Source organism: Panulirus ornatus, chromosome 4 (genome assembly GCF_036320965.1).
Source record: "Panulirus ornatus isolate Po-2019 chromosome 4, ASM3632096v1, whole genome shotgun sequence".
Lineage (NCBI taxonomy): Eukaryota > Metazoa > Arthropoda > Malacostraca > Decapoda > Palinuridae > Panulirus > Panulirus ornatus.
Genome location: NC_092227.1, coordinates 62228023 through 62255994, shown reverse-complemented (window position 1 = coordinate 62255994; position 27972 = coordinate 62228023). Strand labels below are relative to the sequence as shown.

The following is a 27972-nucleotide window of genomic DNA, read 5'->3' as shown; positions in this document are numbered from 1 at the left end:
GATATTCATGTGAAAATGTAATAACAGTATTTGTCATCAGAACATACAAGAAAGTAAGAGCGAGGTAAATTCTCTGAATCCCAGCATTGGCACTCATGACGTCATTATGACGTCAAATGCAACATCGTCTTCTATATTATATTCTACAATTCCAGACATTTCATTTGCTTCAAAAAATAACTTCTCAACAATATGCATAAAAATATTTCAGTGGTTAATGCTGGGGTGGTAATGTGCGATCCTGAGCGTTGAACTGATCTATAGTAAGTAATAAAAGACAAAAGCTGGCAACTGTGCTGATTGCGTACCTCTCGCCGGAGTGGCCGGCCACAGTCGTTCCTTACGAGCCGCAATTCGAGTGGAACGGAAGGCCTCACTGACTGCTGTTGAGCTCAGTGTTAATTTTGTGCATTTAAAGCGCTTCACTCCACATAACCATGAAGATCTGGACATCTGAACATATATTTAGGTGAGTGAGAAGGCGGAAAAATATGGTGATGTACGCAAAGTGTATGAGAATGGAGGCGTACTAAAGAGTTCGGTCGTGACTGGTTGCCGCTCAGCTGATGGACCCAATGCGTATGGAACGTTCTGGTGTAACATGAGTAAGCGACGGTATTACCACAAGGACAGTCTTGTCTTCACAGAAGCCATTCCGCTTGAAATATACTCTGAACATTAATTTCGTAGTGTACACAGTGGGCTCCCGTCACTGAAAACGGGAACCCAACTAAATTAGTTTTCTGTGCTATGGTTACGTCATATGTAAGCCAAATTTAATCAGGGATCTTTGTTTTCCATTATTGAATTGTCTATTTACCTCTACCGGTGTTCCTCTCTAGGGGACGGAAGAGCCAGTCTGATATTGATCAATCTTAAGGTTGCGGGGTTCGAGGTCATCTACACAACATCCCAATAACCTTGGAGGCAGTTGTTAGGAATTGTAAATCAAGGCTAAGATTGCTAACAGTTGCCCTTGGTTACTGTAGCTTGCATCTTGTTGCTTTCTCTCTCTGATAATTTGGAAACGGAGAAGTTAAATGAATCTATGAGACCTAGACATGTCTGGTTCAATGATTAAGTATGTTGGGGGGAAGGGATGTATATGAAATTTGTGAAATCATGGAATAACAGCCTTGAAGTGAAGAAGCCTGGCTGTTTTGATTATCTTCTTGGTATGATGTAACTAATACATTAATCAGTAAGCCTGATAAGGAAAACACTAATGTGGAATGTTGAATGAAACTTTCTAGATGGAAATTTTGATTTTGATATATATGTATTTCAGGGTAATTTCCCAGCAAGTGTGCAGAACACTGAAGGAATAGGAAATTATGGGATAAAAGCAATTCACAACAAATTATCAAGGTACATACCAGTCTAACACTGCAATGGATATATTAAATCAACTGTTTCTTCTCAAAATGTACTTAACAACAAAGATTAATAAAACACATAAGAGCAGGTATTTTTAGCTATCTTGGACAACAGCTGATTCGCTACAGATAAAATCTTTAGTTAAGTACATAAAAAAGTGTATACTGTTACTCTGATAGTAATACTGGAATAATTTACTGTAAGAGGAAATGATAGCTTGCCTTGGTACGCTGATTATTTGAGTCCACAGGATGTTTTCTAAGTCTTCTGGTGATTAGTGTTCTTTGTAACCAACCCAACCCAACCTGATGTACCATAAAAGTTTACTGCGATGCCAGTTCAGTCTTGCATATTCAATTGAATAGTGCTATGTAAATTATGCTTACTATTTTCATTAAAATTAGCTTTTAATGTTGAGTGATTTTACTTTTGTACTGAAAATAGCTATTGATGTTCATTGAATTTACCTTTGCAACGAAATTAGCTTTGAATTTTGATTGATTTTGTTTCTTCAATGCTAGTGTAGCTTTTAGATAATACGAGTTGCAGAGCATAGTTCTTGGCGTTATATTGGATGGTTTAGTACTTTATGAGGTGAAAGTCTTGAAGATTTTGTTCATTTGGGAAAAGGTGGTATTAAGGTAAGTATTAATGTAGGTGAAGTACCTGCAAAAATCAGCAGACCCTGAGAATCTCCCATGTTAGCAGTTGTTTATAGTAGAAACATAACACTGAATAAGTCTGCTGTTGGGGATTGCATGCAGTGGCTACTTGTAGGAAGGTTGAGCATTGATATGACTGGCTGCGTGATCACTCATGTTTGTAAACATTCATGAACATATACTCTGTGCAAAGTCATTAGTGTGATTGTTATATTTTGACTAGAGTATTGTGTCTTTCTTTAGACTATCTCCTCATCATTATTAGCAGATTATATTCCTTAATGCAAATGAAGTGCTTAGAGATTACACTGATAGTTGCAAAGCATGATTTGGAGCTTTAAATTGTTTGAAACCAGCATAAATGGTCAGGGAAAGCACCCCAGAAAATCCATGTTCAATTTAATGCAAAAGTAGGTAATTCACGTGTTGAATGTTGGCAGAACTTAAGAGACCTCGCCTAGTTGTCCATGTGATGTGAGAAATGTTTCAACCATGTATTCATCTCTGTGATGTTGCAGTAAGTTTAACTGACTGTCATGCATGCACAGGTCACCTGGTATTAAACCCACATAGTTTAGAATCCTGGTTGTGGCACCCTGTCCACAGTTCGCTCAACTGTTCATCCTCCACTAAAAGCTGATCAATGAAATTGGAACCTGGCTCGAGTTAGTGTGTGTGTACATACATACACCTGTACCTAGGAGTAAAGATGTGGCTCATATATACAAGGCTAAAAGACAAAGCAACATCTGTGAAATTCTTACCCTATGACACAAACAGTAATCAAATTGTCAACCTCTGTGTTGTCTGATTTGTTGACGAATGGCTCCTTGTTAGCAGTTCAGCTTATGAGTGGGACAATTATATTTTTACTAGAATACTGAATATTAAGATAATTCTTCATTGCTAGGGTGGTTTACTGAAAGTTTTATATGTCTGGTTGACTATTACAACTGCATTACGTAATTTTACAGTAAATAACCCTTCAACTTCCCTGATATAGTACATCATTTATCAAATATCCTTTCACGTTAAAGAGAAGGTAGATCAGTCTTGTGTAGGTACTTCTCTAATCACAGTAAATTAAATAAAGCACTTAGTGTGCGACATAAGTAGTTATTTTCCAAAGAGGGTTTTGATGTGAACCTGAAATAGACTTTGCCATATACTGAATATCAAAATAACGCTTGGCTGTCAGGGGGGGTTAAGTGAAGTTTTTGGAACATTTTTTTTTTCTTAATCTCACACATCAGTGTATTATTAAACCCCATGTTTTTGTTGATATTCATATCTTACCAGTCCTCATATGTAACTGACTGAAAAACTTTTGCGGAGAAACATGTTCTACAGCTTGTATTCGCTAAACCCAACATTAGCATTATGAAACAAAATCACTTACTATCCACATATAATTTCAATGCGAGATTAAATGAATGAATTATGGAGCAATTTTGTCTTGCACAATGTTTGAGATGAGTTTAGAGAATACTAGGGCAATAGAGTTGCAGAGCATAATTTGGAGCATTAGTTTTATTTCATTCTGTAATATTTGAAAAGGCTATGTTGATGAGGGTTATGAATATCAATGAAAATGTGTCATGTAAAAGTAATGTCAGTTAATCTTTCAAAGTTTCAACAAAACCTCTCTTAGCAGCTATATAGTAGAAATATATTAACTTTAAGGGGAGCCAGCAGTGAAGGTCTGTGAAGAGGTTGGGTGCTGATGCAACTGACCACTTGTGTGTAGTCTGTTTGTTGACATGCATCAGCAGTTAGTGCCATGACTAGTTGAGTCAGTGATAAATCTAAACAAGAATATTGAAAATTAAGATTAATTTTGGATGCGAGAGGTTTGGAAAGATTCCATAGGTTCTTATTAATTTTGGATGCGAGAGGTTTGGAAAGATTCCATAGGTTCATAGGATTATTTACAAGTGTTTTACTGCACCTACTTTTACATTGGTTGATACCACATATTCTCTGATATTCAATAACCTCTCCTTTCTTTTCTTCAGTGATATCACAATGTAAAGCTCTAAATTATGAACTGTGGCCATCTTGATATGCAAGCTACACTTTGAGTGCAAGATATTCTTAAATACTCCCCCTCAAAAATACATATACATTAAAAAGCGAGATATACATAAGTATACTTATGTAAGTAGGAGAGATGGCCAGAGAGCGTTATTGGATTACGTGTTAATTGACAGGCGTGCGAAAGAGAGACTTTTGGATGTTAATGTGCTGAGAGGTGCAACTGGAGGGATGTCTGATCATTATCTTGTGGAGGCTAAGGTGAAGATTAGTATGGGTTTTCAGAAAAGAGGAGTGAATGTTGGGGTGAAGAAGGTGGTGAGAGTAAGTGAGCTTGGGAAGGAGACCTGTGTGGGGAAGTACCAGGAGAGACTGTGTACAGAATGGAAAAAGGTGAGAACAATGGAAGTAAGGGGAGTGGGGGAGGAATGGGATGTATTTAGGGAATCAGTGATGGATTGCGCAAAAGATGCTTGTGGCATGAGAAGAGTGGGAGGTGGGCTGTTTAGAAAGGGTAGTGAGTGGTGGGATGAAGAAGTAAGAGTATTAGTGAAAGAGAAGAGAGAGGCATTTGGACGATTTTTGCAGGGAAAAAATGCAATTGAGTGGGAGAAGTATAAAAGAAAGAGACAGGAGGTCAAGAGAAAGGTGCAAGAGGTGAAAAAAAGGGCAAATGAGAGTTGGGGTGAGAGACTATCAGTAAATTTTAGGGAGAATAAAAAGATGTTCTGGAAGGAGGTAAATAGGGTGCGTAAGACAAGGGAGCAAATGGGAACTTCAGTGAAGGGCGTAAATGGGGAGGTGATAACAAGTAGCGGTGATGTGAGAAGGAGATGGAATGAGTATTTTGAAGGTTTGTTGAATGTGTCTGATGACAGAGTGGCAGATATAGGGTGTTTTGGTCGAGGTGGTGTGCAAAGTGAGAGGGTTAGGGAAAATGATTTGGTAAACAGAGAAGAGGTAGTAAAAGCTTTGCGGAAGATGAAAGCCGGCAAGGCAGCAGGTTTGGATGGTATCGCAGTGGAATTTATTAAGAAAGGGGGTGACTGTATTGTTGACTGGTTGGTAAGGTTATTTAATGTATGTATGACTCATGGTGAGGTGCCTGAGGATTGGCGGAATGCGTGCATAGTGCCATTGTACAAAGGCAAAGGGGATAAGAGTGAGTGCTCAAATTACAGAGGTATAAGTTTGTTGAGTATTCCTGGTAAATTATATGGGAGGGTATTGATTGAGAGGGTGAAGGCATGTACAGAGCATCAGATTGGGGAAGAGCAGTGCGGTTTCAGAAGTGGTAGAGGATGTGTGGATCAGGTGTTTGCTTTGAAGAATGTATGTGAGAAATACTTAGAAAAGCAAATGGATTTGTATGTAGCATTTATGGATCTGGAGAAGGCATATGATAGAGTTGATAGAGATGCTCTGTGGAAGGTATTAAGAATATATGGTGTGGGAGGCAAGTTGTTAGAAGCAGTGAAAAGTTTTTATCGAGGATGTAAGGCATGTGTACGTGTAGGAAGAGAGGAAAGTGATTGGTTCTCAGTGAATGTAGGTTTGCGCCAGGGGTGTGTGATGTCTCCATGGTTGTTTAATTTGTTTATGGATGGGGTTGTAAGGGAGGTAAATGCAAGAGTCCTGGAAAGAGGGGCAAGTATGAAGTCTGTTGGGGATGAGAGAGCTTGGGAAGTGAGTCAGTTGTTGTTCGCTGATGATACAGCGCTGGTGGCTGATTCATGTGAGAAACTGCAGAAGCTGGTGACTGAGTTTGGTAAAGTGTGTGGAAGAAGAAAGTTGAGAGTAAATGTGAATAAGAGCAAGGTTATTAGGTACAGTAGGGGTGAGGGTCAAGTCAATTGGGAGGTGAGTTTGAATGGAGAAAAACTGGAGGAAGTGAAGTGTTTTAGATATCTGGGAGTGGATCTGTCAGCGGATGGAACCATGGAAGCGGAAGTGGATCATAGGGTGGGGGAGGGGGCGAAAATTTTGGGAGCCTTGAAAAATGTGTGGAAGTCGAGAACATTATCTCGGAAAGCAAAAATGGGTATGTTTGAGGGAATAGTGGTTCCAACAATGTTGTATGGTTGCGAGGCGTGGGCTATGGATAGAGATGTGCGCAGGAGGATGGATGTGCTGGAAATGAGATGTTTGAGGACAATGTGTGGTGTGAGGTGGTTTGATCGAGTAAGTAACGTAAGGGTAAGAGAGATGTGTGGAAATAAAAAGAGCGTGGTTGAGAGAGCAGAAGAGGGTGTTTTGAAATGGTTTGGGCACATGGAGAGAATGAGTGAGGAGAGATTGACCAAGAGGATATATGTGTCGGAGGTGGAGGGAACGAGGAGAAGAGGGAGACCAAATTGGAGGTGGAAAGATGGAGTGAAAAAGATTTTGTGTGATCGGGGCCTGAACATGCAGGAGGGTGAAAGGAGGGCAAGAAATAGAGTGAATTGGAGTCATGTGGTATACAGGGGTTGACGTGCTGTCAGTGGATTGAAGCAAGGCATGTGAAGCGTCTGGGGTAAACCATGGAAAGCTGTGTAGGTATGTATATTTGCGTGTGTGGACGTGTGTATGTACATGTGTATGGGGGGGGGCCATTTCTTTCGTCTGTTTCCTTGCGCTACCTCGCAAACGCGGGAGACAGCGACAAAGTATAAAAAAAAAAAAAAAAAAAAAAAAAAAAAAATTATTGTATTGTAATTATTATTTTCTGTAGTAAATAAAATGGTTTACAACTCAGTATGGTGAGAAATTGTTGGCCATGCCATGTGCCCAGTGACATACGCTGCTGTGCTGCCATGTAAGGTAGGTGGATGAGTGTAGGTATGGTTGCTCAAAACATGAAATGTCATTATCTTGCTTGAAACAATATAACCACTGAAAATACCAAGTTATGGTCAGATGAAGACAGAATTGTGCCATCAGAGTGGAATGAATGTTACTGGAAACCAGGATAAGATGAAAAGTATGCTAGATTTGGGACCCATACAATTAAATATTGAATGACTTGGAATGCTGGCTGTAAGCAAGTTAACTATTTGGAATGCTGGTTGTAATGAAAGTTAATGGACAAATCCACAAACACAGGATCTGATGATAAGGCAATATGTACCAAATATAACAGATTTAAATGATGGACATGGTGTGTGAAAGATGTGAAGAATGATTTTGTACTAATTGCATCAAAGTGGACTTAAAATCTGCTACAGTTTGCAACTAAGTTTGAGTCATTGCACTTTTTTTTTTTAAGTACCTGTGAGACGAACACCAAAGAGATTGGTGTGGGCACAGATATGTTTACTGAAGAAAGATGTGATAGGTGTATGGAAACATTAAAAGACAGTTAATAAGATTGAGAAGAACTTGGATGAAAAGCCACAAGAAGGCAACATATTGATCAACTAATGGATAACAAATTGTTGCATCTAGTTGTAGTAAAGGAATATAAGGAAAGAAATACTAGATAAATTCAATTATATGCATATGGGAAGAAAGAACAGCAAAGAAGGGTAGTGTAGGAAAGCAACAAGATCTCAATAACTTTCAAAGGTAATGGTGCAGCAGACTGCAAATTAAGGACATGAGTGACCAATCTGAAGAAATGACCGTGTTAGATATCCAATAAGCCTCAAAGTTAATGATGCAGTGGACTGCAAATTTAGGACATGAATGACCAGTCTGAAGAAATGATGACCATGTTAGATATCCAATAAGCCAAGATCACTGCTTATTGCCATGAAATCAATCTATGCACAATGCTATTTATAAGATTGCCACAGGGAAGTAGTATCTTTCAGACTTCATATAGTCAGAAAAGAGAAAGAAAAAAAGAAGGTTGTTAGAGCAGGCCAGATCATTGTAGTTGAGTAATAGTTAAAAAAATTCAGGTATAAAATCATTATGGGACTACCTTGGGACTGAAAAGGATGCTAGGTGCTAGCAAAGAATCATTTGTAGGAAATGGATTACTTAACAGCATTTGTACTACTGCAGTTGATTCCATACTGACCAAAATTAATGAATTAAGGCATAATATTTATTTGATAGAACTGAAACCAATGATAAGTTGTAAAATTAAAGTTAGCCCTCAAAACTATGGAGTTCATGCATCCTTAGCAGATGACAGACTACAGTATGATTATGAAACATTTCATAGCGGAAATATGATGGAAAGGGAAGAGGAGTAATACTGTGTAAAGATAGCAAGCTTTAGCCTTTTCCATGAAATGAGAGTATGTAGGTATTTGGAGAATCTGTATGGGCTAAAGAAAAATTGATGAAAGGTGTTTTATTTGCATTTCTATTCATTAGCCCAAACATTAGTACCAAAAATAGTAAGCTGAATCAACTTTTGAGATATTGTCCCAACCTTGAATGTAAAAATAAATTATTAGTGGAAGATTTGAATGATCCCAGTATGAACTAGTTGACTTGAAGCACTGAAGGTAATAATTCTACCCATCATCACTTTTACTTGTTTATGGAAGGAATTAGCCATAGGTTTGAATCTTGGTTGCATCAGGCGGTCCACAGTAAACCCAGTAGTTTCTCCACCCCTAGGGGTTGGTTGATGAAATGGGTACCTGGCTCTGGCTAGGTGTGTTTTGGGAGTAAAGTCGGGTGTTGAGAGGACAGGAGGAAAGGAAGGAGTAGCACTACTCCTGAAACAGGAGTTGTGTGAGTATGTGATAGAGTGTAAGAAAGTAAACTAGACTGATATGGGTAAAACTGAAAATGGATGGAGAGAGATGGGTGATTATTGGTGCCTATGCACCTGGGCATGAGAAAAAAGATCATGAGAGGCAAGTGTTTTGGGAGCAGCTGAATGAGTGTGTTAGCAGTTTTGATGCACATGACCGGGTTATAGTGATGGGTGATTTGAAGGCAAAGGTGAGTAATGCGCCAGTTGAGGGAATAATTGGTGTACATGGGGTGTTCAGTGTTGTAAATGGAAATGGTGAAGAGATTGTGTTTTTGTGTGCTGAAAAAGGACTAGCGATTGGGAATACCTGGTTTAAAAAGAGAGTTATACATAAGTAAACGCATGTAAGTAGGAGAGATGGCCAGAGAGCGTTATTGGATTACGTGTTAATTGATAGGCGCGTGAGAGAGAGACTTTTGGATGTTACTGTACTGAGAGGTGCAACTGGAGGAATATCTGATCATTAACTTGTGGGGGCAAAGGTGAAGATTTGTAGAAGTTTTCCGAAAAGAAGAGAAAATGTTGGGGTGAAGAGAGTGGTGATAGTAAGTGATCTTGGGAAGAAGACTTGTGTGAGGAAGTACCAGGAGAGACTGAGTGCAGAATGGAAAAAGGTGAAAGCAAAAGACATAATGGGAGTGGGGGAGGAATGGGATGTATTTAGGGAAGCAGTGTTGACTTGCGCAAAAGATGCTTGTGGCATTAGAAGCATGGGAGGTGGGCAAATTAGAAAGGGTAGTAACTGGTGGGATGAAGAAGTAAGATTATTAGTGGAAGAGAAGAGAGAGTCATTTGGACGATTTTTGCAGGGAAATAGTGTAAATGACTGGGAGATGTATAAAAGGAGGAGGCAGGAGGTCAAGAGAAAGGTGCAAGAGGTGAAAAAGAGGGCAAATTAGGGTTGGGGTGAGAGAGTATCATTAAGATTAAGGAAGAATAAAAAGATGTTTTGGAAGGAGGTAAATAAAGTGCATAAGACAAGAGAACAAATGGGAATATCGGTGAAGGGGGCTAATAGGGAGGTGATAACAAGTAGTGGTGAAGTGAGGAGATGATGGAGGGAGTATTTTGAAGGTTTGTTGATGTGTTAGATGATATAATTGCAGATATAGGGTGTTTTGGTTGAGATGGTGTGCAAAGTGAGAGGGTCAGGGAGAATGATTTGGTAAACAGAAGAGGTAGTGAAAGCTTTGCGGAAGATGAAAGCTGGCAAAGCGGCGGGTTTAGATGGTATTGCAGTGGAATTTATTAAAAAGGAGGGTGACTGTGTTGTTGACTGGTTGATGAGGATATTTAATGTATATATGGCTCATGGTGAAGTGCCTGAGGATTGGCAGAATGCATGCACAGTGCCACTGTATAAAGGCAAAGGGGATAAAGGTGAGTGTTCAAGTTACAAAGGTATAAGTTTGTTGAGTATTCCTGGGAAATTATTTGGAAGGGTATTGTTTGAGAGGGTGAAGGCATGTACAGAGCATCAGACTGGTTAAGAGCAGTGTGGTTTCAGAAGTGGTAGAGGACGTGTGGATCGGATGTTTGCTTAGAAGAATATATGTTAGAAATACTTTAAAAACAAATGGATTTGTATGTGGCATTCATGGATCTGGAAAAGGCATATGATAGAGTTGATAGAGATGCTCTGTGGAAGGCATTAAGAGTATGTGATGTGGGAGGCAAGTTGCTGGAAGCAGTGAAAAGTTTTTATCAAGGATGTAAGGCATGTGTACAAGTAGGAAGAGAGGAAAGTGATTGGTTCTCAGTGAATGTTACTTTGCGGCAGGGGTGCGTGATGTCTCCATGGTTGTTTAATTTGTTTATGGATGGGGTTGTTAGGGAGGTGAATGCAAGAGTTTTGGAGAGAGGGGCAAGTATGCAGTCTGTAGTGGATGAGAGGGCTTGGGAAGTGAGTCAGTTGTTCGCTGATGATACAGCACTGGTGGCTTATTTGGGTGAGAAACTGCAGAATTTGGTGATTGAGTTTGGTAAAGTGTGTGAAAGAAAGCTGAGAGTAAATGTGAATGAGAGCAAGGTTATTAGGTACAGTAGGGTTGAGGGACAAGTCATTTGGGTGGTAAGTTAGAATGGAGAAAAACTGGAGGAAGTGAAGTGTTTTAGATATCTGGGAGTGGATTTGGCAGTGGATGGAACCATGGAAGTGGAAGTGAGTCACAGGGTGGGGGAGGGGACAAAAGTTCAGGGAGTGTTGAAAAATGTGTGGAAGGCGAGAACATTATCTCGGAAAGCAAAAATGGGTATGTTTGAAGGAATAGTGGTTCTAGCAAGTGTTATATGGTTGCGAGGCTTAGGCTATAGGGAGGGTTGTGCAGGGGAGGGTGGATGTGTTGGAAATGAGATGTTTGAAGACAGTATGTGGTGTGAGGTGGTTTGATCAAGTAAGTAATGAAAGGGTAAGAGATATGTGTGGTAATAAAAAGAGTGTGGTTGAGAGAGCAGAAGAGGATGTATTGAAATGGTGTGGTCACATGGAGAGGATGAGTGAGGAAAGATTGACAAAGATGATATATGTGTCAGAGGTGGAGGGAACGAGAGGTGGGAGACCAAATTGGAGGTGGGAGGATGGAGTGAAAAAGATTTTGAGCGATCAGAGCCTGAGCATGCAGGAGGGTGAAAGGGGTGCAAGGAATAGAGCGTATTGGAAGGATGTGGTATACCAGGGTTGACGTGCTGTCCATGGATTGAACCAGGGCATGTTAAGCATCTTGGGTAAACCATGGAAGGTTTTGTGGGGCCTGGATGTGGAAAGGGAGCTGTGGTTTCAGTGCATTATATATGACAGTTAGAGACTGAGTGTGAACAAATGTGGCCTTTGTTTTCTTTTCCTAGCGCTACCTCGCGCGTGTGCAAGGGTTGTCATTTCATGTGTGGCGATGAGAATGAATAAAGGCAGCAAGTATGAATTATGTACATGTGTATATATGTATATGTTTGTGTATGTATATATATGTATACGTTAAAGTGTATAGTTATGTGTATGTGGGTAGGTTCGGCCATTCTGTCATCTGTTTCCTTGCGCTGCCTCCCTAACAAAGGAGACAGCAACAAAGTATAATAAAAGGAATATATATATATATATATATATATATATATACCTCGCAAACGCGGGAGACAGCGACAAAGCAAAATGATAATAATTATTTATTTATTTATTTATTTATTTTGCTTTGTCGTTGTCTTCCACGTTAGCAAGGTAGTGCAAGGAAACAGACGAAATAATGGCCCAACCCACCCACATACATATGTATATACATAAACGTCCACACACGCAAATATACATACCTATACATCTCAATATATACATATATATACACACACACAGACATATACATATATACACATGTACACAATTCATAGTCTGCCTTTATTCATTCCCATAGCCACCTCGCCACACATGGAATAACAACCCCCTCCCCCCTCATGTGTGCGTGTTAGCGCTAGGAAAAGACAAGAAAGGCCCCATTCGTTCACACTCAGACTCTAGCTGTCATGTAATAATGCACCGAAGCCACAGCTCCCTTTCCACATCCAAGCCCCACAGAACTTTCCATGGTTTACCCTAGATGCTTCACATGCCCTGGTTCAATCCATTGACAGCACGTTGACCCCGGTATACCACATCGTTCCAATTCACTCTATTCCTTGCACACCTTTCACCATCCTGCACATTCAGGCCCCGATCACTCAAAATCTTTTCCACTCCATCTTTCCACCTCCAATTTGGTCTCCCACTTCCCCTCGTTCTCTCCACCTCTGACACATATATCCTCTTGGTCAATCTTTCCTCACTCATTCTCTCCATGTGACCAAACCATTTCAAAACACCCTCTTCTGCTCTCTCAACCACACTCTTTTTTATTACCACACATCTTTCTTACCCTAGTATTACTTACTAGATCAAACCACCTCACACCACATATTGTCCTCAAACATCTCATTTACAGCACATCCACCCTCCTGCACACAACTCTATCCATAGCCCATGCCTCGCAACCATACAACATTGTTGGAACCACTATTCCTTCAAACATACCCATTTTTGCTTTCCGAGATAATGTATTCGACTTCCACGCATTCTTCAAGGCTCCCAGAATTTTCACCCCCTCCCCCACCCTATGATTCACTTCCGCTTCCATGTTTCCATCCGCTGCCAAATCCATTCCCAGATATCTAAAACACTTCCCTTCCTCCAGTTTTTCTCCATTCAAACTTACCTCCCAATTGACTTGACCCTCAACCCTACTGTACCTAATAACCTTACTCTTATTCACATTTACTCTCAACTTTCTTCTTTCACACACTTTACTAAACTCAGTCACCAGCTTATGCAGTTTCTCACATGAATCTGCCACCAGCGTTGTATCATCAGCAAACAACAACTGACTCACTTCCCAAGCTCTCTCATCAACAACGGACTACATACTTGCCCCCCCTTTTCAAAACTCTTGCCCATGCTGTCTCAGCTGACATAAAGAAAAAACCGTCCTAGACAGAATAAATGAACATTAGGACTAATCTTTGCTTTAAATGAGTGAATTTAATCTTAAATATATTTTGGCTTTTATGGTTTGTTATTTGTTTGTCATGTACTTTCAGCCACCCTTGGGAGACAGTAACCCAGGCAGTATGGAGAAAATATCCCAATCCCCACAACCCAGCTGTAGTTGGCACAGATGTAGTTGAGCGACGAGTGGTAAATGGTGTTTTGCACACACACAGACTCATCAGTTCTCGGTGGGGCCTGCCGTCATGGGCACAGACAGTAAGTAGCTTACAATGAGTACTTAAAAGCTAGGATGGTTCATTATTCACCAGGGAAAATTATTTTTGGTGATACATAAAGCCTGCATATGTACAAGAGTATATATATAGCATCGCTTTAGTAACAAAAAAAATCAAGATGGTGGAAAATTTTGAAACTGACTTACTTGACACAAGGAGAGAGGCATTCTTTTCTTTTGAAGGGTGGGATGCTGAGGTACTCTAACTCCTACTTTTTTTTTTCTTTCTTTTTTTCCATCAGAGGTACAGTTACTTAATTATTGTGCCACCTTTGTAACCTGAGGTTGCTTTTTTGTCATCGTCATCTGTCCATCATTAGGATTTATGCCTTGATGTGCAACTTAACCTGTCATAACTTGAAAAGTCTCAGTTATATACACATGAAATCCTATTCTGTTTCCCAGCATCTGAAAATTTGAGTGGCTTAAGGCTATTTTCGATTTTGTGTGTTTGCCCCTTCCCCAAATAAAGGTTTAACCTGGCTTTTGAAATGAGAAAATTCTACCTTTAGGTATGAAACATAATACAGATGATTTTGATATTTTCTAAACAATACCTCTTCTGTATTACATGCAACACAAGTGTTCCAAGGAACATCCCTCTGGTGGTTATCTTTGGACCATTGATATATTCTTCATGATACAGATTGTTACTAGTATGATGAGTTTTTATGTAACTACCATATCCAAAAATAATTGTACTTTGTTTAAATATTATTAACTTGGAGCCTTATTGCTCGTGTTTGTGTGAAAATCTGGTTTCATGTCATTATGATAGTCTCAGCCAGAATTGGCAGAATGTGTGCTGTGTTAATTTGTTTCAGTAACAGTACCAGGAATGCTATAATAAGGGGTGTTTGAAAATGAGTTGTCATCTTGGGTGAATATTTTCACCATTAATCTTATCATTCAAAATATTAATTATAATGGAAGTTAAAAGGAAAGTAGGGACTGTACACTGTTATAGGTACACATAATGCCTTCCAACAGCAAAGATTAGAGCCACATTCACTAACCACTCACCTTTGCATGACCAGCTACTAGATAAATGGCATGGGGTTTGAATCCTTGCTGTTGGAAGCCATTATGTGTTCTATGAAACTGCACATTCATTCCACTGTATTTGTGTACTGGTATAGTAAATTGAAAGAATGGTGCCTTTTACTGGAACTCTTCCGCTGCTTTTAGTGGATTATATGTATTTACTTAAGAGATTAGAAGCTAATATTTCTCAACCCATGTTTCATTTTTTAGATTCTTTGGTATCCAGAGTAGCAGGGATGTTAGTGTTTAACTATTCCTAAATGTGAAAACCAGTGAAACTAAGGCTGGATATGATTTTTCAAAAAAAAAAAAAAGGAAAAAAAAAACCCTACTTGATTATGAAACCATAAACCAAGGTCATTTTCATTAGAAGAAAGATTTAAGGGAAACTGAAAACTATCATGTCTGCAAATTATGTTGATTGGTTATCTTAAAATTTAATCAATATCATCTTGAAAAATATTCACTAGCTTTTGGGTTTCAATTCAAATCAATTTACATTACTTGGCTGAGTTTTCTGTTATACTTTTTTGATGTGCAGTATGTTCTGCATTTAAAGTAGGATGGCATGTGCTGAAGATTCCCAGTCATTTTGTTTATCATTTTCACATCCTAATTTGCTGAAAATGAAGCAGCATCATCACTTGAAAACCTGAAAATAATTGTGTGGATGAGCAAACCATCTACTGACTGAAATATATGTAAGATGCAACACAGGTTGTGATGCAATAAGGATGATTATCCAATTAAAGTTTCTCTTTAAAATGTCAAAACAGTGATAACTTTATGGTGGTTCTTATTCACACCATTAATATTTATTATTATTAAACTTGATACGATGGACTGGCATCATTAACAGCTTAAGAATTTTTTTTCCAGGGAAGTAGAACACACCATCTTTACTCTCACAAATGTGAACTCACTTTTCACACACTCCTCAGTGCACCTAAGTCTTTAGCTCCTGCACAACCTTATGAATTACTTCAGCCACAGGCTGTATTGTACACAAACACACTGTTACCTGTATATTAGTATAGTCAGTGCACATAAATTTTTCCAGTGAGCACTTTGGGGATTCTCCCTGCAAGAAGGCATAGCAGCCTTGGAAATCCATCATAAAGGCTCTCTGGAAAATTTATTTGGTTTTGCAAGACAACAAAAAAAATTTAGCTCTAGATTGGTTAATAAGGAACTTTACTGCACTTTCATAAGAAAAAGGAAGAAAAATTGATTCTGACATGTATAATTTGCTTCCAATTCTAAGTATAAAGACATCTTTCTAGAAAAGTATGACTTCATTTAATTGCTTATTAATTTAGAACTTAATATGTAGGCAAATTATATGGGAGGGTATTGATTGAGAGGGTGAAGGCATGTACAGAGCATCAGATTGGGGAAGAGCAGTGTGGTTTCAGAAGTGGTAGAGGATGTGTGGATCAGGTGTTTGCTTTGAAGAATGTATGTGAGAAATACTTAGAAAAGCAAGTGGATTTGTATGTAGCATTTATGGATCTGGAGAAGGCATATGATAGAGTTGATAGAGATGCTCTGTGGAAGGTATTAAGAATATATGGTGTGGGAGGCAAGTTGTTAGAAGCAGTGAAAAGTTTTTATCGAGGATGTAAGGCATGTGTACGTGTAGGAAGAGAGGAAAGTGATTGGTTCTCAGTGAATGTAGGTTTGCGGCAGGGGTGTGTGATGTCTCCATGGTTGTTTAATTTGTTTATGGATGGGGTTGTTTGGGAGGTGAATGCAAGAGTTTTGGAAAGAGGGGCAAGTATGAAGTCTGTTGGGGATGAGACAGTTTGGGAAGTGAGTCAGTTGTTGTTCGCTGATGATACAGCGCTGGTGGCTGATTCATGTGAGAAACTGCAGAAGCTGGTGACTGAGTTTGGTAAAGTGTGTGAAAGAAGAAAGTTAAGAGTAAATGTGAATAAGAGCAAGGTTATTAGGTACAGTAGGGTTGAGGGTCAATTCAATTGGGAGGTGAGTTTGAATGGAGAAAAACTGGAGGAAGTGAAGTGTTTTAGATATCTGGGAGTGGATCTGGCAGCAGATGGAACCATGGAAGCAGAAGTGGATCATAGGGTGGGGGAGGGGGCGAAAATTCTGGGAGCCTTGAAGAATGTGTGGAAGTCGAGAACATTATCTCGGAAAGCAAAAATGGGTATGTTTGAAGGAATAGTGGTTCCAACAATGTTGTATGGTTGCGAGGCGTGGACTATGGATAGAGTTGTGCGCAGGAGGATGGATGTGCTGGAAATGAGATGTTTGAGGACAATGTGTGGTGTGAGGTGGTTTGATTGAGTAAGTAACGTAAGGGTAAGAGAGATGTGTGGAAATAAAAAGAGCGTGGTTGAGAGAGCAGAAGAGGGTGTTTTGAAATGGTTTGGTCACATGGAGAGAATGAGTGAGGAAAGATTGACCAAGAGGATATATGTGTCGGAGGTGGAGGGAACGAGGAGAAGAGGGAGACCAAATTGGAGGTGGAAAGATGGAGTGAAAAAGATTTTGTGTGATCGGGGCCTGAACATGCAGGAGGGTGAAAGGAGGGCAAAGAATAGAGTGAATTGGAGCGATGTGGTATACCGGGGTTGACGTGCTGTCAGTGGATTGAATCAAGGCATGTGTATGGGGGTGGGTTGGGCCATTTCTTTCGTCTGTTTCCTTGCGCTACCTCGCAAACGCGGGAGACCGACAAAGCAAAAAAGAAAAAAAAAATTTCGTCTTTTCCTGGCGCTACCTCACTGAAGTGGAAGGTAGGGATGCAGTTTCCTGTGTGGTGGGGTAGCAACAAGAACTGATGAAGGCAAGCATGAATATGTACATGTGTCTGTACATGTACAGAGGGGGCCAGGTGAGGATATTCCAAAAAAGGCCCAGTCCTCTGTTCTTAACGCTACCTCGCCAACGCGGGAAATGGCAAATAGTTTAAAAGAAAAAAGATATATATAATAATATAATAATATATAATAGCATTTTAAAGTGTACTTCCTATTTTATGAGTACAATTTTAAGGAATTTATTGATGAATTCATTTTGTAAGAAATCTGCTTTTTATAGACATGGGGAGATTGATTCACCTTAAAAAATGCACATTTTACACATAAAAATATTCATATAGTGGTACTACCTGTGGCATAAAACAATGGGTGAAAATGAGTTACTTCAAAATATAATGCACTTGAGGGACATGAAAAGAAAAGGAATAAAAGATGGAGGCAGAAAGAAGTACAGAGGAAGGAATTAACGACAAAAAAATAGAAAACTTGTAATATCCAATGGTGTTTGAGACTATGAAACAAACTAATGGAATATGAAAATAGCCAAAGAAAAGAATATGTTTAGAGCAGCTCCTGTAGTGAAGTGAAATCCTTTGTAAGTGTACCTCTGTGATTTATGTCCTGTACCATCTATATTACGATGGTTAGTGTAACCCTATCACATTCCCCAATGTCATTGCAAAGCTGTTAATGGCTATGATATTTATTAAAGCAACCATTAAACTGTAAGTTTAGTTGACAGAGCTTCAGCTGTGTCCCTTCTTTCATTTATTGTTCATAGTTCTAGTTTTTTCAAACAGTGTCAGCAAAATGAACTTCAGCTAAGGAAGGGTGCATCTATCCCGGAAGTGTCCCTGTAAAATGAGTTCATAGAACTTTGAATGTGTGTGTATTTCCTGTATACATGTTTACTTGAGCTTATAGAAAGTCACAGCCAACATGTACCGTAAAATCATACAACATTTGTATGCTATAAAGTGTATTGCTTTACAAGGAAAATGAGGCTGCTACTGTTGGATGTTTGAACATAAAGAAATAGATATAGTCAGTTTGCAGATTTGTTACATTGAAACATTTCAGAAAGTGAGTCTGTAATGTGATTTTTTTTTTCTTAATCCTTCAGGGTTTTTTTAAAATGATAATTCCCTGGAAATAGATAACAACTGATTATGATTATTTCTTCCTGCAGATCCTTGGTGCTGACAGAGTATGTTATGGTTATGAACATTCAGAAGTTAACCCTGATGAGAGAACGATGACCATGAGAACTAGAAATGTAAGCTTTGCCCTTTTATGATAAGCACAGGTAGCCATATTTACTTTGACACACTAATGTCAAGTAATTATTAAGTTGCTGTTTTTCTCCCTGTGGTTAAAACCTTTTAAGATGATTTTGTGTCATTTTGTAAGTTGGTTAGTAAGGGTTCTACAAAACCTTTGAACTTATAAACTATATTGAAAGTTTGTTAATCACATTTAAATCATATCCAGTGTGAGGCATCATACAGTGGCTTCTGTGACATAGGCAATACCTGGGCAGTGTTCTTTCTCCTCTATCCCCAGGAATATATATATTTATGTATATATATAGAGAGAGAGCATTATTGGATTACGTGTTAATTGATAAGCACGTGAAAGAGAGACTTTTGGGTGTTAATGTGCTGAGAGGGGCAACTGGAGGGATGTCTGATCATTATCTTGTGGAGGCAAAGGTGAAGATTTGTAGAGGTATTCAGAAAAGAAGAGAAAATGTTGGGGTGAAGAGAGTGGTGAGAGTAAGTGAGCTTGGGAAGGAGACTTGTGTGAGGAAGTACCAGGAGAGATTGAGTGCAGAATGGAAAAAGGTGAGAGCAAATGACATAAGGGGAGTAGGGAAGGAATGGAATGTATTTAGGGAAGCAGTGATGCCTTACACAAAAGATGAGTGAGGCATGAGAAAGGTGGGAGGTAGCAGATTAGAAAGGGTAGTGAGTGGTGAAGAAAGAGAAGAGAGATGTTTGGACTATTTTAGCAGGGAAGTAGTGCAAGTGACTGGGAAATATATAAAAGAAGGAGGCAGGAGGTCAAGAGAAAGGTGCAAGAGGTGAAAAAGAAGGTAAAAGGGAGTTGGGGTTTGAGAGTATCATTAAATTTTAGGGAGAATAAAAAGATGTTTTGGAAGGAGGTAAATAAAGTGCGTAAGATAAGAGAACAAATGGGAACATTAGTGAAGTGGCAAATGGGGAGGCAATAACAAATAGTGGTGAAGTGAGGAGATGGGATGAGTATTTTGAAGGTTTGTTGAATGTGTTTGATGATAGAGTGGCAGATATAGGGTGTTTTGGTTGAGGTGATGTGCAAAGTGAGAGAGTCAGGGAAAGTGGTTTGGTAACATAGAAGAGGTAAGAAGAGGTAGTGAAAGCTTTGTCGAAGATGAAATCAGTAACGTGGCCGGTCTGGTTGGTAAAAAAAAAGGGGGTGACTGGTTGGTGAGGAAATTCAGTGTACGTATGGTTCTTGGCGAAGTCCCTGAGGATTGGCAGAATGCGTGCATCGTGCCATTGTACAAAAGCAAAGGGGATAAGGCGAATGTTCAAATTACAGAGGTATAAGTTTGTTGAGTATTCCTGGGAAATTATATGGGAGGGTATTGATTGAGAGGGTAAAGGCATGTACGGAGCACCTGATTGGGGAAGAGCAGTGTGGTTTCAGAAGTGGTAGAGGATGTGTGGATCAGGTGTTTGCTTTGAAGAATGTATGTGAGAAATGCTTAGAAAAACATGGATTCGTATGTAGCATTTATGGATCTGGAGAAGGCATATGATAGAGTTGATAGAGATGCTCTGTGGAAAGTATTATGAGTATATGGTGTGAGAGTTAAGTTTCTAGAAGCAGTGAGAAGGCATGTGTACAAGTATGACGAGAGGAAAGTGATTGGTTCCCAGTGAATGTCAGTTTGCGGCAGGGGTGCGTGATGGCTCCATGGTTGTTTATGATGGGGTTGTTAGGGAGGTGAATGCAATAGTTTTAGAGAGAGGGGCAAGTATGCAGTCTGTTGTGGATGAGAGGGCTTGGGAATTGAGTCAGTTGTTCGCTGATGATGCAGTGCTGGTGGCTGATTTGGGTGAGAAATTGCAGAAGTTGGTGACTGAGTTTGGTAAAGTGAATGAAAGAAGAAAGCTGAGAATAAATGTGAATAAGAGCAAGGTTTATTAGGTTCAGTAGGGTTGAGGGACAAATTAAGTGGTAGGTAAGTATGAATGGAGAAAAACTGGAGGAAGTGAAGTGTTTTGGATATCTGGGAGTGGGCTTAGCAGTGGATGGGACCATGGAAGCAGAAGTGAGTCACAGTGTGGGAGAGGGGGCAAAGGTTCTGGGAGCGTTGAAGAATGTGTGGAAGGCAAGACCATTATCTCAGAAAGCGAAAATGGGTATGTTTGAAGGAATAGTGGTTTGAATAATGTTACATGGTTGCGAGTGATCGGGGCTGGAACATACAGCATGGGGAAAGGCATGCAAGGAATAGAGTGAATTGGAACGATGTGGTATACCAGGGTTGACATGCTGTCAATGGATTGAACCAGGGCATGTGAAGAGTCTGGGGTAAACCATTGAAAGTTTTGTGGGGCCTGGATTTGGAAAGGGAGCCGTGGTTTCAGTGCATCATACATGACAGCTAGAGACCGAGTGTGAACAAATGTGGCCTTTGTTGTCTTTTCCTAGCGCTACCTCATGCACATGCGGGGGGGAGGGGGGTTGTCATTTCATGTGTGGCGGTGTGGCAACGGGAATGAATAAAGGCAGCAAGTATGAGTTATGTACATGTGTATATATGTATATGTCTGTGTATGTATATATATGTATTCCTATGAGTCCACGGGGAAAATGAAACACGAAAAGTTCCCAAGTGCACTTTCATGTAATAATCACATCATCAGGGGAGACACAAGAGGGGAATATAACAGTCAGTTGATATACATTGAAGAGACAAAGCTAGGACACCATTTGGTAAACATGTGATCGTTGGAAGTGTGTTGATGAATTATTATGAATTATTATGTTGGTCCGGCAAGGCTTTGGAACCAAGAGTGCTGGAAAATTGGTGGTGTACCTGTACATGAATTCTATGTAAGTTTTGGTCAAATATGACTGATTAATAACTGAAGGAATAAAAGTTTTGGAGAAATTTCAGTAATGTTAATATATATAGACTGATGAATTTTTACCATATGGAAGTTTTAAGTTTCCAATATATTTTTTTAATGGAGCCAAAGTATAAATTTTATGAAAATAGTTAAGGTTTATAGGTACCTTTTTCATACTAAAATTTGCTGAATAACCAATATGGTAAAGCACTTAACAATAACAAATCATTTCTATGGAATATATTGAAAGGGCACCAAACAAAAATATAGAAAAAAGCAGGAAGAAAGATGTAGAGATTCTTCCATGGTTTGCCTCGGGAAATAAAAAAAAGGGAAGGAAAAATGAGCACAGAAACCTTTAAAAGTGTGTACAGATGGCTATAAATATTTCCAGATGAACCCAGTTGTGAGAGTTGTGAACTGTAAAGCAAAAGAAAACAGAATTGTTAATTAAGTTGCATTTGCGATGATCAGTATACCTAATTCTTATCATAGGTAGGCAGGTTTTCCTCTCGTTTTTTTCTATAGCATAAATTTCTTATTGTGTTGGTTAATTTCAGTGATTTGGTTAATGTCCAATTTAATTTTTGGGAGTAACAACATATCATTTATTAAGCCTGTGATGCATAGTCTTGTCTTGCTACTTTGGACTGATAAGGAAGGATACTTTGGTCAGCATTTCAGATGCTTGAATTTTTTTTACTATGAAAGTGGTTATATTCATTGTAAATGTTGGTGTATAAACAAAGTTCAGATATATCTTAAAGGTATGCAAAACTTACATGAAATTTTATGTCAGAAGTTACTTGCTACATTATTCCAATGCAGATGGCTTGGATGAGCAGTAGGTGCATAATGTGCAACTTTGAATTCTAACATTGTGCTACTTTCTCTTCAGTTAACATTTTCCAACACTGTAAGCATGGACGAGCGAATGGTATACTACCCTGACCCAAAAGATAATGAAAAGACAATATTACGGCAGGAGACCATTATCACAGTGAAGGGAGTACCCCTCACCTCATACATGGAGAATTACCTTATTAATAGTATTTCTGCTAACTCTTTCAAGGTAGGTATTGTAATTAGCCTTTCCTTTCATCATTGTATGTTTGTTTTCATGAGCAGATTTCCTTTATTTACTGGCTCATATCTTACAGTATTTAAATTATACATGACATTCCCATGATCAGTTTCCTGTGTCTGCAAGCTAGCGCCAGGGAATAGATGAAGAACGGCCCATCCACTCATGTGCACATATATACATGTGTGTGTGGGTGGATTGGGCTACTTCTTACGTCTGTTTCCTTGCGCTACCTCACTAATGCAGGAGACAGCGAGAAAGTATAATAAATAAATAGATATATATGTATCCGTATATATACATATATATATATATATCAACATATACACACACACACACACACAGACTTATACATATACACAAGTACATATTCGTACTTGCTTCCCATCACCCATTCCTGGCACTACCCCACCCCACAGGAAACAGCATCGCTACTCCCTACTTCAGCAAGGTAATGCCAGGAAAAACAGACAAAAATGGCCACATTTGTTCACACCCAGTCTCTAGCTGTCATGTGGAATGCAGTGAAACTACATCTCCCTATCCACATCCAGGCCCCACAGACATTTCCATGGTGTACCCCAGACATTTCACATGCCCATGTTCAGCACATTGACCCTGGTGTATCACATCATTCCTATTCACTCTATTCCTTGCATGCCTCTCACAGTCTTGTATGTTCATTCCCCGATCGCTGAAAATCTTTTTCACTCCATCCTTCCACCTCCAATTTGGTCACCTCTGACTCATATATCCTCTTTGTCAACCTTTCCTCACTCATTCTCTCCATATGTCCAAACCATTTCAACACACCCTCTTCTGCTCTGCTCTCTCAACCACACTTTTTATTTCCACATATATCTCTTACCCTTTCATTACTTACTTGATTGCATCACCTCACACATTGTCCTCAAACATTTCATTTCCAACACATCTGCCTTCCTCCTTACAACCCTACCTATAGCCCATGCCTTGCAAGCAAAAAATATTGTTGGAACTACTATTCCTTCAAACGTACCCATTTTTGTTCTCCGAGATAATGTTCTCTCCTCCTACTCATTCTTCATCACTCCCAGAACCTTCACCCCCTCCAACACCCTGTTACTTCCGCTTCCATGTTTCCATTTGCTGCTAAGTACACTCCCAGATATCTAACACACTTTACTTCCTCCAATTTTTCTCCATTCAAACTTGCATCCCAATTGACTTGTCCCAAAACCCTGCTGAACCCTATAGCCTTGCTTACTCACATTTAGTGTCAACTTTCTCTTTTTACACTTTTTTTTTCCCAAACTCAGTCACCAACTTCTGTAGTTTCTCATTCATATCTGCAACCAGTGCTGTATCATTGGCAAACAACATATGACTCATTTCCCAAGCCCTCTCATCCCCAAGACTGCATACTCACTCCTTTCTTCAGAACTTGCATTTACCTCCCTAACCACCCCATCCATAAACAAATTATACAACCTTGGGGAAATCACACACCCCTGCCACAGACTAACCTTCACTGGGAACGAGTCACTCTCCTCTCTTCCTACGCGTACACGTCTTACATCCTTGATAAAAACTTCTCTGCTTCTACCAGCTTACCTCCCACACCTTATACTCTTAAGACCCTCCACAAAACATCGTTATCAACCCTATAATGTGCCTTCTCCAAATCCATAAATGCTTCATACAGGTCCATCTGTTTTTCTAAGTATTTCTCACACACATTCTTCAAAGCAAACACCGAATCCACACATCCTTTACCACTTCCAAAACCACCCTGGGAACCAGTCACTCTCCTGTCTTCCTACCCGTACATGTCTTACATCCTTGATAAAAATATCTCGCTGCTTCTACCAGCTTATCTCCCACACCTTATACTCTTAAAACCTTCCACAAAACATTGTTATCAACCCTATCATGTGCCTTCTCCAAATCCATAAATGCTGCATACAGGACATCTGTTTTTCTATTTCTCACATACATTCTTCAAAGCAAACACCTGATCCACTCATCCTTTACCACTTCTGAAACCACACTACTCCTTCCCAATCTGATGGTCTGTACATGCCTTCGCCCTCTCAGTCAATACCCTCATACAGTATCCAAGGAACTGAAATTCAACAAACTTATGCCTCTCTAGTTTGAACACTCGTGTTTATCCCCTTTGCCTTTGTACAGTGGCACTATGCATGCATCCTGCCAGTTCTCAGGCACTTCACCATGATCCATACTCACATTGAATATACATATATTACCTTTTCCATATGAACTATCTAATGAAGTTTATTCAGTAAGTTCAAATATTCTCGTATTATATGTTGGTTGAATGTTGTCATAATTTTTTATTGTTCTTAGATGCCCTCAAACTCAGGGCAGTTATAGCTTATCCTAGCTTTTGAAAATGTGGCACATGCAGTAAATTATGTGATTCCCAGCTAACATTACTGTTTGTAATTTTGTCTCATTTGCAGTTGCTTCTGAGTAGAAAAACTTCCTGTTAATGGTTATATTATGTGTTTTGTCTATAGCACTTCACTTTTAACCTCCTGGTAGAACGTCATTTTTTCAGGTTCAGTTAAGACAACATTTATGTTGTATAAAGTTTTATGATATTAAAGAATATGTCCTGTATTGTATAAAATAACCATAAGGTCTGGTTTCATGAGTAGGAACCCATCTAAGAATATAAGGTACATGGCATTTAGATATAGATACTTTACCGTTTATGTAACCACAATGTCCTTTATGAAGTTGTATGTTTATAATCAGCACATGGTCACATGGAGAGAATGAGTGAGGAAAGATTGACTAAGGGGATATATGTGTCAGAGGTGGAGGGAACGAGGAGAAGTGGGAAACCAAATTGGTGGTGGAAAGGTGGAGCGAAAAAGATTTTGAGTGATTGGGGCCTGAACATGCAGGAGGGTGAAAGGCGTGCAAGGAACAGAGTGAATTGAAACGATGTGGTATACAGGGGTCAACGTGCTGTCAATGGATTGAACCAGGGCGTGTGAAGCATCTGGGGTAAACCATGGAAACTTCTGTGGGGCCTGGATGTGGAAAGGGAGCTGTGGTTTCTGTGCATTATACATGACAGCTAGAGACTGATTGTGAATGAATGTGGCCTTTGTTGTCTTTTCTTAGCACTACCTCGTGCACATGCGGGGGGAGGGGGTTGTTATTTCATGTGTGGTGGGGTGGCGATGGGAATTAATAAAGGCAGACAGTATGAATTGTGTACATGTGTATATGTCTGTGTGTGTATATATATGTATATGTTGAGATGTATAGGTATGTATATTTTGTGTGGGTGGACGTGTATGTATATATATATATATGTGTACGTGGGTGGGTTGGGCCATTCTTTCGTCTGTTTCCTTGCGCTACCTCACTAACGCGGGAGACAGCGACAAAGTAAAGTAATATAATAAAATAATATATGTTTATAATCTGTATGATTTAGATTGGACAGTGTCATTATACAAGCTTATCTAAATGTGAATTGGGGACAGTTATAATAAAATTACAGGATGTCAAATTTGAAATAGAAATGTTATACATAATTTTTTTTTTATTTTACTGAGGAGCAGTGTTAGAGTATTGCAAGATGTCTGTGCTGCCCAAGATACTCTATTGTAAATGCTGAAAATAGAGTATTAAAGTACAGTCAAAGATCATGATTTTTTTCACAGGGTCGTGAGGCAATGGAATTTGTCATATCCAAAATCAACAGAGAGGTAGAGGAACTGATGTCCACGTACAAACGCAGCACAACAGAAATCCTCTCTCATACGAAACGTTCCATTGGGGAGATTACAGAATCTGCACTTCGTTCAGTTGATGATATCTCCTCAGTAGCCAAGAAGTCAGTTGATGGATTCTCGGATGTTGCTAAAAAATCAATTGATGACATATCTTGTGTAGCAAAGAAGGGACTTGATAGTTTTACACAGCCAGCAGGATCAATGCCAAGAGTATGATAGCAAAAAATATCTAGGATTTATTTCAATTGTAGGGTAACAGTTTCAAGGTCTGAAGATAATGCAGTCTCAGAGAAAACGAAAGAAAATAAAAATTAGCAATACAATTTGCTGAGCAATGCTTATTTAATGCAAACTGAGCTGGAAAGTAGGTAGGTGCTTATTCTAATGTTTTGTTAGTGTTCTTAAGAATTCTATGGAATGGAATTATCCCAGTAATATTTTATTATGAATGGGATCTCTTCAAGTTGAAGATATGTTTCAGATTACTCATTATTGGAAAGTATCTGAGACATTGCGCCAAATAGGGAATATTTCCTCCATGGCAAATTCGGAACTGAAAATTTTCACAGGGCATTTCAGTGCTTGCATTGTTTTCAGTCATGTTTATCACTATATTGTCACCACATGATTTTGGCTAAGTCTAGTTCTGGAGAGATTATCACTTTGTGGTACGAAGACATGATTCCAGGTATGACAGCTCTTAATGCTCACTCAGGGTCCATCCATGTGCAGAAGTAATCAGCACAGTCATGTAGGGCTTGAGTATTTTAATCCCTCAGTGGTCCAAGAATTCCTTCATTTATATTATTATAGCACTATATTTTATTTCCTTTACTTCTTAACATAAATAGTTGAGAGGTCTTTTACTTTATGGAAGTATATTTTGAAAAATTTCTGGAGTTATAGTGATATGATTGATTAGTGCCATTAGTATTTATGCCCATGACTTACATTCTGACTGAAATTTAATCAGCTATAGCAAAACTAGGTAGATTATTACATGACTCAGTGCTGACCTTCTTGGTACACTTCTACCATTACCTAAAGACATGCAGTGTAATATTTTAGTATGCTCTTATTTTTAATTTTCCACACCTGTTAATTTCTTTGGCTTGAACAGTACTATAGAGCACTTGAGCTAAAATGGCTCCTGTAGTCAGCTCTATTTTGCACCAGTATACAGGTGTTGCAATTGTTATTACTTCAGAGAAGTTCTTAATTGTCAACACCTTTAAAAGACCACATTTTTTTTTTTTTTTAGTAGGGTATGGCCGTACCCCAGAAAGAGGTAATGCTAAATCAGTTAAAAGCTGGTAGAGGGTTAAGACAGCCTAAACAGTCTGTTATGATGTATTTATTCATAATGATACTCTTTATTGTACAGATAGGAAAGTATATTCTTTAAAATGATTCAAGGATGTTTTAACTTTCTACCACAAGTATTAAGGATTTAAAGCCAAATACTGTACATTAGAAAACTATGCTGTAGTTTTGGTCTGTTGTTGAATATATTTATTTATACAGGATATTATAGAGTATTTATTTTACTATTGCCTTTTTTTGTTTCTTTGTAATATCTTAATTTCAACAACAGTTACTGCAGTGACAAAA

At 39.0% G+C, this 27972-nt stretch overlaps 1 protein-coding gene across 1 annotated transcript; it reads left to right on the top strand.

Moving 5' to 3' along the window:
• Positions 1–298: 298 nt before the first annotated feature.
• On the top strand, positions 299–27972 carry slmo (PRELI domain containing slowmo). Its single transcript, XM_071695495.1, has 5 exons — positions 299–469; positions 13384–13549; positions 18585–18671; positions 22418–22591; positions 26290–27972. The coding sequence occupies exons 1-5, from the start codon at positions 438–440 to the stop codon at positions 26575–26577; spliced, it is 747 nt and encodes a 248-aa protein (XP_071551596.1). The 5' UTR covers positions 299–437; the 3' UTR covers positions 26578–27972.

What these genes read in the sequence shown, in the direction of transcription:
- slmo (XM_071695495.1), top strand. Translation starts at nt 438, where the DNA reads ATGAAGATCTGGACATCTGAACATATATTTAG. An exon ending in TGCCGTCATGGGCACAGACA is followed by an intron (nt 13,550 to 18,584) that starts GTAAGTAGCTTA and finishes TTCTTCCTGCAG; the next exon opens with ATCCTTGGTGCTGACAGAGT. An exon ending in TGACCATGAGAACTAGAAAT is followed by an intron (nt 18,672 to 22,417) that starts GTAAGCTTTGCC and finishes CTTTCTCTTCAG; the next exon opens with TTAACATTTTCCAACACTGT.